At 41.4% G+C, this 14916-nt stretch overlaps 1 protein-coding gene across 4 annotated transcripts in view; it reads right to left on the reverse strand.

Annotated features, from left to right (window-relative positions):
- Positions 1-3029: 3029 nt before the first annotated feature.
- RAB14 (RAB14, member RAS oncogene family) overlaps positions 3030-14916 on the reverse strand; it is a 29421-nt gene continuing 17534 nt past the window's right edge. For all 4 annotated transcript variants that reach the window (XM_005299454.5, XM_065572087.1, XM_065572088.1 and 1 more), the window contains 5 exons: positions 14011-14188; positions 10471-10537; positions 8563-8650; positions 8172-8202; positions 3030-5271 (listed from right to left, as the gene is read on the reverse strand). In XM_005299454.5, the coding sequence (XP_005299511.1) occupies positions 5094-5271; positions 8172-8202; positions 8563-8650; positions 10471-10537; positions 14011-14188 (542 nt within the window). In that variant the 3' untranslated portion in view covers positions 3030-5093. The remainder of the gene's footprint in view (positions 5272-8171; positions 8203-8562; positions 8651-10470; positions 10538-14010; positions 14189-14916) is intronic.

Genomic DNA, 14916 nt, shown 5'->3' on the forward strand with positions numbered 1-14916 from the left:
GCAAGAGGATAAATGGACACAAGTCAGATATCAGGAATGGCAATATACAAAAACCTGTAGGAGAACACTTCAACCTCCCTGGCCACACAATAGCAGATGTAAAGGTAGCCATCTTACAGCAAAAAAACTTCAGGACCAGACTCCAAAGAGAAACTGCTGAGTTCCAGTTCATTTGCAAATTTGACACCATCAGATCAGGATTAAACAAAGACTGTGAATGGCTATCCAACTACAGAAGCAGTTTCTCCTCCCTTGGTGTTCACACCTCAACTGCTAGCAGAGCACCTCACCCTCCCTGATTGAACTAACCTCGTTATCTCCATACTGATTTATACCTGCCTCTGGAGATTTCTATTACTTGCATCTGAAGAAGTGAGGTTACCCACGAAAGCTTATGCTCCCAATACTTCTGTTAGTCTAAAAGGTGCCACAGGACCCTCTGTTGCTTTTTACAGAATAATTTAAACCGTTTGGCATTAAATCAGTCTTGCATAAAGGCTATATTTGAAGAAATTAAATTGCAATTGAATTAATTGCATCTTGTTTTAGTCTAAATAGGATTGGGTCAATAGTTTAAGTAACTCAGGCAGTCACAACCCTTCCTTTACAGGAAATTTGCATATTCAGTTCTGTTGGTTGTAAACAGTCAGTGGGAAGAGAGACCAGGCATGTTAAATTTCCTGGGAAGAGGGCTTACAGCTCCTTAAGAGTTCCATGGCCAGATGTGAGCTTGAGCGTAAGTGTTTGAAAAACCCATCAGGACACTGGTGTCTTGAGATACCACTGCCAGGAGAGCCTTTAAGCAGAAACATTGGGAGTGATCTCTCTAATATGGCCCCACCCAAATCCTTGACCTCTCTGAAAAGGTCTTCCCTGTTATCCCTCCATGATACCTGCACAGCCCTGCTCTCATACCTCATGGCTTTCAGAGATAATTTTATGCCAGCTGGAAGATTCCACTTTCAGATGGTGGAAGTGGATTTGTAATTTATATTTACTCATACATAATGGTTAGATTCACCACTGCACAGCAGCTGCTTTGCATTGCTCAGGCAATGATTAGAAGCTACAGTATCCTTTAAGTTTTTTCTCCCTTCTGACCTTAAAGTCTATGAGTCTAAGTATGTAAACCAACATAAAAGGGGCAGGAAATTCAGATGTAATAAATCCAAACATGTTATGGAAATAATTAGGCACCCAGACATCAAGTCTGTTCTAGAGAGATATTAAAGTGTCTTTCATTTAAAAAAAAAAAAAAAAAAGGGGTCTGAACACTAAAATATCTTAACTCAGTTTCCTGAGTTTGTAATGCTCATTTCTGTATTCAGATGAAGAGGAAACCGTGACAAAGTATAGTACTAGAACAGCAAGGGGCCCACCCTACAGCTGTCCTAGATTATAAACTCAATATACAAAGTTTTCTAGGACTCCCTTCCCCATATTAAATGAATAGAGAAGTACACACCTAACTTTCCCTAAGCAAGATTAGAGAGGCATTGTGCACTAGTTAACCTTCACCTATTTGAAGAATGAAATTACATCCTAAGTATAATGGTAGCATGGTCCAGGCTGTTAAAGCTTGCAACTGGAAGTGCCACTGGAGTACTTCAGCCAAGCTTCCTTTCGGGTCATTCTACCATTTTAAATCCACACTACAAATCCTAAGTCCTCAGACAGTAGGTATCCCACTTAGCAAGGCAAGTACTGGCAAATGTATTTATGTGATGTAACTACTGAACATCCATTCTAGCACATACAGTGTTTTAGACTGAATCTGGCTTGAAGCATAAAATTGTTAAGACAATATATTTATCTGCTGAAAGCACTTCATGAAAGCCATGTTGCATTTGAACTCTGCTTAGAAGACTAATATACTGCTTTTGTGAAATTAAAGGCTTGTGGGTCAACCCTTCCATTTCCAGTTTACTAGCTAATGAATGGTCATTAACTCAAAGGCCCTTTCTGCAACCTTAACACTAAGTAGTTTAAAGAACCCAGGTTACATCAGATACAATACTGTGTGTTTTGGAAATGGATTACAAGTACATACACAGCAGAAAAATTCTGGTTGTTTGGCCATACAATGATGTTTTTGAAGGCAGAGGGACACTAGTACTCTTACCAGAGCTTTAAGAGTTGTGGGAGATACCAGTAATAACTGGAGGAGTGCACACATGTATAAGACATATCTTGTTCTAACTAAGCAATAAGGAAAGTAGAAGCAGCAAGTACTGCTTTAAAAAGCAAACATATTATATAGAAATCTTTCCACCAACACAATTGCTTTTATAGGAACTAGTTCTAGGTCATGCTCCTAAAACAGTTTACAGAGCAAGCCACCAACATGACGAAATCCACGAGGTGTTCAAGACCTGCTTTCAAACTTTATAGTGCAGCTAGATAGTATGTGTAGTTAACATAAAATCCCACTCAATGAACTAGTTAACTTTTTTTTTAGTTGCTATACAATCAGCACTTAAGTGTTACTGACCAGATTCATTTCACCGTCAAGCACATTGTCACTTCAATGACTTATTACACAGGTGAGTGCTCTCTACTCCAAGTATTTGGATCTACTTAGAAGTTGGAAAATTGTCTGCCTTCATGTTTAACTTAAAGGGAACAAATCACTTGCTTGATGAAGGCTTCAAGAGGTCCTTGCACTTCCAAGCAGTTGAAAATTAGCTAGTGCCCAGCCATCACCTGTGGCATACTCCACCACTGCACAACAGCTAAAAGCAGAGGGTCCTTCTTTGCTAGCAGTTACAGGTACTAAGAAATTCAAGTTTGGGTAATTCTGAACAAGTAAAATTCTCTGAGATGAGATCCATGTGTGAAGTCAGTTTCTGTCTGGCTACTGAGATAAGAAGAGTGAGAAGCAAGAAATGGAGTGAAGCATCACTTGCGTAAACCAAGCCTGGTCAGAACCAGCAAGACAGACAGGCAGAGTATTTTAATTTCAGATTCTAAAAGTCCATGGGATGACTGAACCAACTCATGAAAGTTTCAAATAAGGCAACCCACTATAATTTATCTAGATACAGGTACTTTATTTACAAATATTTAGATTAATAGCATAGTTACACCAAATGAAGAGTACAGCAGTCCAAACAAGTCCTTTCTGTCACAGAAACAATGAGACCTACTGTAACTTACTTTGGGAATAAGGGCATTGCACCTCAACAAGCTGTAGTCATTAGAATGCTGTTTACTTCACCCAAATTTTGTTTCATCAGCAGGTCATGGTCCCTGGGCAACCCCTATGCGGTGCAACTTTGTTTTAGCAAAATGCATCAGCCATAAATTTTTAACATTATACCAATCTACTTTAATAATCTTAGGTTTAAAAAAAAGACTAATCAGACAAAAACAAGGGACAGTGCACAAGTCACCCAAATCCTATTGTCTGCACATTTCAGTTTTGGCTTTTATTTAACATTGACTGTACAATACTCTGGTACCACTGTTTGCTTACAAGTCTGAACATTGGATAGTTTCTCTTAGTGTCTGTAGAGAGGGATTTTAAGACTACTTTGTATTTTAAACACTGCAGTTTGACTAAATATTGAATGAATGGTAGGTACAACAAAAGCATGTTCTATCTTTCTTAGCCACTTATTTTCCCCTTGCCACCTCTAAATCAAATCTGAAGTTTCAGAAATGAAAATTAGATTTCATGTGAAGCATGGTACTGTGTGTAGAGATTTAAATACACTGGTCTAACCAAATAGAAAATATCACATGTACTTTAACAAAGTCTGCATATGCCTGAATACTATTTGGACTCTCCAATTTTATAAAGAGTACTTTCAACGTGTAATTTCATGAAGGCAGTATTCTAAATGCTTTTAGAATGAGGGGACCCTAATTGTTTAAAAAAGTTTCACTGTAGTGTAAATAAAAATGCAAAAGTAGTTAAAAATCCCTAGAGAGTTCTGACTGTCCAGTTCAGAATCAGACCACTCCAAAAAAGGTATAAAAGCATAAAATGTGTAATAGAACCAGCCATTCTATACAATGCAAGGCAGGAAATTAAGCCCAATGCAAAATGCTTACAAAAAGAGAAAAGCAGGTTAGCACACTGTTGATTGCACAAAAACAGGGTTAATAAAGAGGCATAGATATACCACAGTGCAAAGATGGAACAAAGACAGATATTCCACTAGTGTTAATATTGTTGCATTGGGAGTCAAGTTCCCCAGCACAATGCCCACTGTTGACACCAAGGAGTTAAGCCTATGTTAGTGAACTGCAGTTACATCTATTTTTGTACTAAACGGGGCAATGTGGTCACATATAGATCATACTGTACAAACTGATATTTTCTTATATACTGTTCTAATGCCAGTAATCAATTTATTTTCTTCATTAAAATCATATACACAGAATGTATTTAACTGTTAGCTCAGTTCCTTCAAATTTTATACATATTTACGTTCTGTTAACAAATGTAAAGGATAAAATGGCAAAAAATGATGTAAAGCTACTGAGCACAAGAAGAAAGAGTGGACTGTTTTCCCTGTGCTAGGCTAAGACAGAAGTAAGTTGTATACTCCTGCAACAATCTATCCCACCAACATACACACCCGCCACAGGGAATTCCTCCAACAAAAGCACATTGTTATAGAGCCCCTTTTCTACCATCAAGTCATTTCACAGCAAATAAACATCAGTTACTATGGACAGATTTAGAACAGTTATAGATGGGGAAGGAAGGCTGAAGAACCATAAAATTAAACCGTACAAGAAAAGGCCCTGCAAAAGTGTAAAATCATGAGTCCAGCATCAGTGCTCAGTTTAAATCATGTATTGGTGACACTATCACAAGGACAACTGGAAGGGCAGGGGGAGGAAGAAAAAAAAAAAAAAAAAAAAAAACTTCTAGATTTACCATGCAGGAGAGGTTTTATTACTCTACTTGCCTTTGATAACCTGATTACATCTAAAGTTGTTTAGCAGTTTAGTATTGTGTTAAACTGTTGTCTCAGAGTTTAATTAAACCCAGTAAGATGTACAGAAGACAATGAAGCAGTCAAAAGTACTGCTTCCAACAGAGGTGAAAGGTCAAAAATGGAGCCATGGAATAGAGGTCACTAGCAGCCACAGCCTTCTCTCTGGGGCTGGGGTTCACTGGTTAGTCGACCCCCCTGTGGAGCTGAAGGTTTGTGTTGTACACCTGACTCTGCAGCATTCAGATCCAGGCTTCCATCTTGGATATTCTGGTAGATTTTCTTGGCAGCCTCCAGGAATGCATCTTCAACATTCTCTCCTCTTCAAAAGAAGCAGCAAAATTAATTCAAGTTGTGCACTACATTACATTCTAGACTGAATGAGAAGTCATGAACGTGCTTGACCTACCATCCACCTCTTTCAGTCACTAGCTCAGATTGTCTAATAGTAGCAATTGTGCATTGATTATATGTTCTGTAAGAACATCTAAAAAAAGACACAAAGCTGGGTACAGTCTAATGTTCCCCACCTGAAGCAGCTATCCCCTCAGAAGATTCTGAAAAAGTAAACTGCCTAATGAAGTCTTTTACAGATTACCAGGCAACGGGGACAGTTTTTAGATGCTATCTCCAGCTTTAGGGGGAAGAATCGAATCTGTCAGTTCACCCTTGAAGTAGATTAGCCATTAGTACTGTTGGACTTCAAAATACATCAGTTTTAAAATAGGCTACACAACAACAACAGAGATGGGCTCCCCCCCTCAAGCATTTTCATATAATCGTTTTGATGGTTATAATAAAAAAAGTCACAATAATGAATATCTGTGGTGGTAACTTGCATCAACTGTTCTATTAGTTTCTGTAAATCTTTCTAAGTTAGGGTTTACTTGCTTTTTGGGTTTGCATTATCTACCATAGCAGCCTTAACAGCTATCCTGTTGCATAGCACTCATCTTTGTGAGAGGATATCACAGTTGGTCTCAGTACTAGCAGCTACAGATGGGCAAAGAACTGTAGTTCTGGTTTGGAGGATTTTGAGATTTCAGAATTCGGTTTCTTTCTTTTGAATTAGAATGAAGTTTCAAAATTCTCAGCAAAACAGAATTCTTTGTTCTCTGCCCAGTTCTACCAGCAGACCTGGCACTGGAGCAGCGTGCCTGATCACCTACACTGCCGTGGGGGACCCTGGTAGCCCAGGTTGCCATGCTGTAAGCCTGAAGCCGTTCTCCCCAGCAGGCAGGATTTCCAGATGAATTCTGGAAAAACAGACAATATCCACAAAACGTTACAATTCTGACAAAACAGCAAGTTGCAATGAACGAGTACGTTTTCCAACTAGCTCCATTAGCAACTGCTAGAGAAGTTTTACCAGTGTGTACGCAGTCTAGCATAAAGCCCTTATAATCTGTACAGTGACATGCTATTAGTGAAGCGTCTGCATTAAAAAGAGACTACACTTGCAGTGCTGAAAGGTGCCATGGTAGGCTACAGTAGGTCTAGACTGTTGCTAGACTTGCCGCACTGAGAGAACACAAATATATAGGTCAAGTGGATCTCATAATTCCTATAAAAATAAATCATAGAAATCACATAAATGTAGAACTGGACCTTGCTGTGTTATCTAGTTCAGTCCCCTGCACTGAGACAAGATTATTATCTAGACCAGGCGTGGGCAAATTTTTTGGCCCAAGGGCCACATCGGGGTTGCACAACTGTATGGAGGCCTGGGTAGGAAAGGCTGTGCCTCCCCAAAGAGCCTAGCCCCCACCCCCTCTCACTTCCCACCCCAACTGCCCCCCTCAGAACCTGCACCCCATCCAACCCCCCTGCCTCCTGACTGCCCTGACCCTTATCCACACCCCTGTCCCCCGACAGTCCCCCCCCCACCACTCCCTACCCCTAACTGCCCCCTGGGATACCACCCCAACCCCCCGGCTCCCTGTCCTGACTGCCCTCCTGACCCCTATCCACATCACTGCCCCCAATAGGCTCCCCGGGACTCCCACTCCCAACCCTCCCTGTTCCCCATCCCCTGACCGCCCTCCCCCCAGACCCTCTGCCCCATCCAACCGCCCCCTCCTCCCTGACTGCCCCCCAGTACCCTCCGCTCCTTTACCCAACCCCCCTGCTCCCCGCCCCCTTACCAGCAGCAGGAGCTCGCAGCTGTGACACGCTGCCCAGTGGGAGCGGCGGGCCAGAGCGCTGCCCGCGTGGCAGCATAGCTACGGGGCAGGGAGGATAGCGGAGGACTAGGCTCCCCAGGCGGGAGTTCAGGGGCCGGGCAGGACGGTCCCACGGGCTGGATGTGGCCCACAGGCTGTAGTTTGCCCACATCTGATCTAGACCATTGCGGACAGGTGACTAACCTGTTCTTAAAAGCCTTCAATAAGCGAAATTCCACAACCTCCCTAGGTAATTTGTTCCAAAGCTTAACTACCCTGACAGTTAGGATGTTTTTCTTAACATTTAACTAAAATCGCCCTTGTTACAATTTAAGCCCACTGCTTCTTGTCCTGTCCTCGGTGGTTAAGGGGAACAATTTGTCACCCTCCTCTTTTGGGGAGGTCAAAAGGAAACTCCCTACAGCAGCTTCTGGAATTGCAACACCCCAATCCAGCAATAGCACCTGTCCTACAGCTGCATAGCCTTGTACAGGTGCAAGTGCCCTGAACACTCTAGACAGGAGAAGTTTCACACTTCAAGTCTGAACTCCGACCACCACAGAACCAGCAGTGTCGTTAAAATGAGGAAGCTGCACAGTCTATTAGACCAGCATAATTTAATTTTACAGTCAGCTTGCAGCTTAAAGCACACATAAGAAAGTACTCCATTTTATCAGTGCAACTCTGCTGGAGGAAGTGTTGCATGAGGTCTTAAGTGAAATTAGTTTAGTAGTTTCAGTTTCCAATTGGAAGTTTTTTGATTCTTTTTTTTTTTTTTAAATAAATGTCAGCCCATCACAATTCAGCAACTATTTGCTTGGAAGATGGCCCAAAAGTGGAGTAACAAGATGGTTGCTGCAAGTTAAGGTTAAGATGAAGCAAAAATGCTAGGCATGCTATATTCCCCCCCAATCTCCTGATATTTTTACTGCAATCTAACCTGAGAAATCAAGTTCACCCACAGACTAAGTCCCTCTATGAAAACGTATACTAAACTTAAGACTGTCTCTATGGGAAGTGTGGTCTTTTTGTTTAAAGAGATAGGCCTATTATCACTTACGTTTTTGCACTTGCTTCAAGGAACAACAACCCTATTTAGAAATAAAATTGAAATGGTTAGGATACATGAAATACTTCAAGAGAACCATATCGTAGTCACTGAAGTTTGAATCCTGAGAAACAGGTGAGGGCCCACTGAAATTTCATGCTAAATAATACTTTTGAAAGTATTTAAGGTTTGTTTGTTTTAAGTAGGACATCAATATGCAAATTGCATTTCTAGTTCTAAGGTAGGCTGAGTTAGACTATTTGAGGCAAAGTTTTTATATACAACTACGTTACTTTGAAAAGCGTGCTTTAAACAGCTTCCAGTTACTAATTCAGAAGGTTCACTTTAAAACCTCTAACCTCACTGAAACATAACAGCACAAAAGAAAAGCAAACACACACACCATTTTCTTCTGCAAATTGTTTGGCTTCTTCATATGTAACATCTCTCTGTGCTTCCAGATCTGCTTTATTTCCTATGAGGATTATCACCTGGTTCAGAACAGAAAAATGTTAGCCTGGAAAATAGTTCAACTGCCTTTTTACCCCCACCCCAAATCAAGTTACTATTAAACAAAGGCATGAAATTAGAATAATGGCAGCTCTCTCACACAAACCCCGCCCATGATAAATATCTCTGGGCGCATCTTCACTGGCAGCGCTTTAACATGGCTTGTGTAGTCGCAGAATAGCACTGGGAGAGAGCTCTCCCAGCGCTCTTAAAAAAAAAAAACCCCACCCACCTCCATGAGGGGAATAGCTCCCAGTGCTGGTGCACTGTCTACACTGGCACTTTGCAGTGCTGAAATTTGTATTGCTGGGGGAGGGGGCATGTGTGTGTGGAGGGGGTGTTTTTTCACACCCCTGAGCAAGAAAGTTGAAGCGCTATAAAGTGCCAGTGTAGACAAGCCCTAAGATAGCCAGCTAAGAAGCAGGAAGTGCACCTCCTCCTTTCCCCCCACCCCCATATCTGGGAAGAGGAAGTTAATACAAACTCTCCCAGATCAGAGGGTCTGCAGATGTCCAGGACCTCTGCAAGCTTTCACACAGCATTGCTATCGCTGTCAGTCCCTAAACTATGAGCGTTCCCTCCCCCTAAAAACAGGCAGACCCATTCATTTGATAGACAAGATTCAGTAAAACTGAAGACGCTGCCCAGAAGTTTAAATGACAGGTCACCCATGCACAGTCCCTTACTCTAGCAAGTAGGGCAGACTAGGGATAGTATCTTGTTTCTCTAGCAACATCTCCACCATGAAGACAGGAATGATAGGAACTCCAGATGCCACATTCAACCCTTCTCCACTATAGGATTCCAATGGCCTGAGGGCTTGTGAAAAATACAGTTTTATTCTAAAACGTGACTATATCAAAGCTGTCCTATCTCATATCTACCTCCTGTGTATTCAGAGTCATCAGCTGATTTGACTTGAATGCTCATTTAAAAAAACAAACAAACAAACAAACACACACACATTGCAGAGGCAACACAAGAGTAGGAAAGGGATTGTTCTGCAATCAGAAATGCACTAACTGAAAGAACACGGCTTTAATCTCAGAGTCAGACAAATATGAAGTCTTAGGTCTTGCCTACACTACTAACCGGATCGACGGGCAGCGATCGATCCAGTGGGGGTTGATTTATCGTGTCTAGTATAGATCGCTCTAGCATCGACTTTGGTACTCCACCTCAATGAGAAGCACAAGGGGAACTGACAGGAGAGCATCTCCCGTCGACACACCGCAGTGAGGACACCGTGTTAAGTAGATCTAAGTATGTCGACTTCCGCTAAGTTATTCACGTAGCTGAAGTTGTGCAACTTAGATAGATCACCCCCCCTTAGTGTTGACCAGCCCTTACAAAGCATTTTAATTAGCGAGAGACGCAAGATTAGAACCACACTACAGGAGCTGGAAAAGTCTTTTGGCCTCCAAGAGGGGCAAAGAAGACCCTGGGAGAAAGACATTGGGTAGTTTCTTTGGATAAGATTTAAACCCATGTTCAAATTTTGAAAAGAACAAAATAAGTTTTTACTAAGTAAAGGACAAGTTAAACTTTCAGTTTAAAAGCAACAAGTTGGGGTGAGAAAAGGGTCAGAAGACAGTCAAATGTATGTTCAATATTAAGGTCTAAAGCTAGGAGTAGAAAAACCTGGAATAAACTCATAGCATGCCATATATCAAGGACAGCACATTGTAAGCTTATTTAAAAGAATATTACCATGTATCAAGGAAATACATTTCAGTTTCAACCTTGGATTTCTTGCTTTGGGACAAGAAGTTTTTTAAAAACAAAAAGCAGTACAACTTACAGTATTTGGATTGGTGAGGTTCCTTGCATCTGTCAACCAGCTGCTTAAATGGTTATATGTGCTTCTTCTGTGAAGAGCCAAGTGAGGAGAATTTAACTATAGTATGGAGTTACTCCCAATAGTACCACTTTTCAGAATAAAGCAACAGAGGGTCCTGTGGCACCCGACCCTCTGTTGCTTTTTACAGATTCAGACTAACACGGCTACCCCTCTGATACTTTTCAGAATGTTAATGTTTAAAATAGATTTGTCCCAGAGTTGAAGTGATAAGTTCTGTTCTGAATTCAGAACAGAACTGAAGCAACTCAGCCACCCCAGGAGAATAGGCTAACACTACTTCACAGATGCAGTATTACTGCTTTCCTTGAGGGGAACATGTTAAGACACAGTGTTATATAAAACTCAGTAAAGGATTTCCGATCTAATACTCAAAGAATACTGCACTGTAGAATACTGCTTAGGTAACACTGCATAAGATGTGTTCTTTAAGAAAGACTTATTTCCAGCAAATTAGGGTGCATACAGAAGTGTGCTTGAGATGGAAAGAGAAAGTATAAAGGTGGCAGAAAAACTGAACACTAAACCACACACTTAAGGACAAGGATGTGCCTTCAACTGTGCCCCAAACGTATGACGATTTATACTGTGCTTAGAGAACGTTCTCAGGGTACAGCTACACTTACCGGAGGGTCCGGCAGCAGGCAATCGATGTTCTGGGATCGATTTATTGCATCTGGTTTAGACGCGATAAATCGATCCCGGAAGTGCTCGCCGTCGACGCCGGTACTCCAGCTCGGCGAGAGGAGTATGCAGCATCGACGGGGGAGCCTCCCTGCCGCGTCTGGACCCGCGGTAAGTTCGGACTAAGGTACTTTGCGTACCTTAGTCCGAAGTGGGGGCTTAGTGGGGACCAGACCTCAGCTTAGAAAACAGGCAATACCTTCAGGTTGCTTTTTTTCCCCCTAAAAGCCATCAAGTCTCATGGTTAATACAGAATGATCAATTCCTTTAAAAACCGATAATTAAAATATTTACTGTTCTCTGATTGTATAGTCTTCAGCAGATCAATAGCTGAGCTTGCTCAAATGAAGGGAATTTGAATTGACAAAGGTGGGTGAGGGAATATATCTTATTGGACCAACTTCCATGAGAGAGACAAGCTTTAAAGCCACACAGAGCTCTTCTTCAAGTCTGGGAAAAGTACTCCCAGCAGCACTACTAAACCCAAGGTACAACAGATTACTTATGCTAAACAATTAGCACATATTCCAAGGGGCCATTCAAGGTGAAGTGGCTCATTAACACCTCCACACTCATTGTGGCAGTAGAGATATATCTGCAAGTTTTGCATCTTTTCTAGCAGGGTCTGGTGCCTCTTTGAGTTGGTATGTCCTCGTCTGTGGGGAACCTGGATTGCAAGTGGAATCAAAGCCATGAAATTCCAATGACCTCCTTTAAGGGAACCTAATTGGTGTATGCCTGCATCCCTGCAGGGAATAAGCAGATTTTTGTATGCTTTGCTATGCTTTTGTATTTTGGAAAGAACTCAAAAGTTCTTCTTACCCTGTGAATAGCCTATAAACCAGTGGTCCCCAACCTTTTTAAATCTGGCGGGTGCCAGATGAGTCACGGAGGACCGTGGCGGCGGACAAGCATCCACCCAAATGCCGCTGAGAAGCGTCATCCAGAGGCGGCGCCGCCGAAAATTGGTCAGTACGCAGGCGCACTTAGATGCCCTGGTGGGCGCCATGGTGCTCACGGGCACTGCATTGGGGACCCCTGCTATAAACGATTTCATAAAGAATGACGACAGTAAGAAAACATCTTGCATTCCCATAGCTCCTTTTAGAGGCTATCCTCTAATCATTTCTACAGGGCAATGCAACTTAGTTTCAAATACAGCTTCCCCATGCATTGTATAATTTTATTCATGGTTATAAAACCCACCATCCATTTCTTCATGGATAATGAGGGAAAAAACCTAACGTTTTAGTTCTCTTAGTTGTAGTACATACAAATAAGGGACGTGTAGCAAGGTATTAAATAGGTGCCTCAAACACCACCACCTAGTGAAGTGTAGAGTACAGGACATTCATCTGCAACCTAACTGAATATTCAGTTGTTTCTCCATACACTGAATCTAACATGCTGATAAGATGCATGTAGGTATACCATCAATATACAAGTCAATTACAGATTATACACCAAAAAGAAAGGTAGTTGTAGTTGGGAATGTAATTTATGACTATTAGTTAAGACCTTGAAGATATTTAGTTTTACTCTGACAAACAATTTCAGTGACAGGGAAGTTACTACATCTTCAAAATACCAAGTCTTTGCTATAAAAAATGACCACATTGAGTTTGAGTGTGTACAAGCAGCTAAAAAGCAACAGAGGGTCCTGTGGCACCTTTGAGACTAACAGAAGTACTGGGAGCATAAGCTTTCGTGGGTAAGAACCTCACTTCTTCAGATGCAAGTAATGGAAATCTCCAGAGGCAGGTATATATCAATGTGGAGATAACGAGGTTAGTTCAATCAGGGAGGGTGAGGTGCTCTGCTAGCAGTTGAGGTGCTAGCAGAGCACCTCACCCTCCCTGATTGAACTAACCTCGTTATCTCCACATTGATATATACCTGCCTCTGGAGATTTCCATTACTTGCATCTGAAGAAGTGAGGTTCTTACCCACGAAAGCTTATGCTCCCAGTACTTCTGTTAGTCTCAAAGGTGCCACAGGACCCTCTGTTGCTTTTTACAGATTCAGACTAACACGGCTACCCCTCTGATACTTGACTACAAGCAGCTAGCTACTCACTATTTATTGTATTCCTCCCATTCCGGGAAAGGTAGGCCACCTCTGTTTGAAAGACTACAGATAAATGGGAGAGTTCAAGACAGGCCTGAAGCTTTTTAATAGATCTATGTAACAGAATGCCATATCCCAGAATTCCACTGTATACTATCCCCAGGGAAGTCAACTTGAGTCTGGGAATATTCCCATATCCCCATCATGAAGATATGGGGGGAGGGAGGGGGCCTAAGTTCCATACCCTGAAATCTTAGATATACAGAACCACCTTTTAGATAAGATAATTTAAATAAATTGGCAGAATGCAGTAACACCACAACGTCTGAAGGGGGAGAGTCAAGAATGGAAGTTTCCAAGGAGAAGCTTGTTTATGCAAGACTTTGACTTTGGTTAATAAATGTGAGACTTCAGAATCTCAATTTGAAAGTAAACTACCAGTGCTTTACTTTTTAAACAGGGGTTTGTAGAATGGAGGGGAATAAAGGGAAGGCTGCATAAGAAAGGGTGAAAAAAATCCACTATGCAGACACCTGACTAGTTTAGAAAGCCAAAAGGACTGAGACCCAGAGAAAATAGTCATGTACAATGTAGTGACATTGTAAGGCAGTGTCGCAAATAGGCTTGGAAATAAATTGGTAGTCATACCACATGTTCTATTTTAGCTATAACTACAGTTAACCAAAAAAAAAAAAAAACACAAAAAAAAAAAAAAGAGAGACAATCTCTTACCTAGTAATATCATAGACCATGAGAGCTCCTGCTGCTCCTCTGTAGTAGCTTCGTGTTACAGCCCTAAATCGCTCTTGTCCTGCTGTGTCCCAGATCTGCAGTTTAATTTTTTGGCCACTAACTTCAATTATTCTTGTACCAAATTCGACCCCAATTGTGTGGGGACAGTCAGCCATAACTGTCACAGAAAGATAAATCAGAGGTTCACATCTTTCTACTAGAAGTCTTCTCCCTCTTCCAGAGGAAGATTTTAGTAATGCCATCTTTCAATGGTCAATTGATAAATCAGAAAATTCCTAATGGAAATTGCAAAAGTATGCATCATTGATGTGATTGGCATTACAAGTTGAGTAACTGAGTCAGTTTAGATTGCTGCAGAACCAACCCTTGGGGAAAACAACTTTAACTTGAAGGTTTAGAGACACTAGCCATGACTTGAAAGAATTCAATGAAGTTTTTTATAAATTTCCAACAGACGGTTAAAAATGCTGCACATGACCATTGGTGTGATCCAGCATGATCACTCCTGAGATCCATTCAGTTTAGTAACACATTTTGAAGACTTGCCTGTAACTGATGTTTGAGGAAGGTTTAGAAGACAGTTCTAGGATAATCTGTCAAGGGGGGGAAAAAAAAAAAATCTTCTTCCTAATCCCCATTAGAGATCAGTTTATGCCCCGTCTTTGTGCTCAAATTTAAGTTCTATTGCTTCAAGTTTATAGAACTTTTCAGGAATTACAAATACTTAAAGCATTCTCTCTGATAACATCTGATGGTCTTCTCTTCAAAAGTCAGGCCACATGCAAAAGATTGCTTGGTATTTCCAGTGTGAATAGGTTAATCAAAGGTAAGTCACTTTCAGAACCCTAGTTCTCACCACACAAGCACACTTTAAAGCTGTGTAAC

Source organism: Chrysemys picta, chromosome 18 (assembly GCF_011386835.1).
Source record: "Chrysemys picta bellii isolate R12L10 chromosome 18, ASM1138683v2, whole genome shotgun sequence".
Taxonomy (NCBI): domain Eukaryota; kingdom Metazoa; phylum Chordata; order Testudines; family Emydidae; genus Chrysemys; species Chrysemys picta.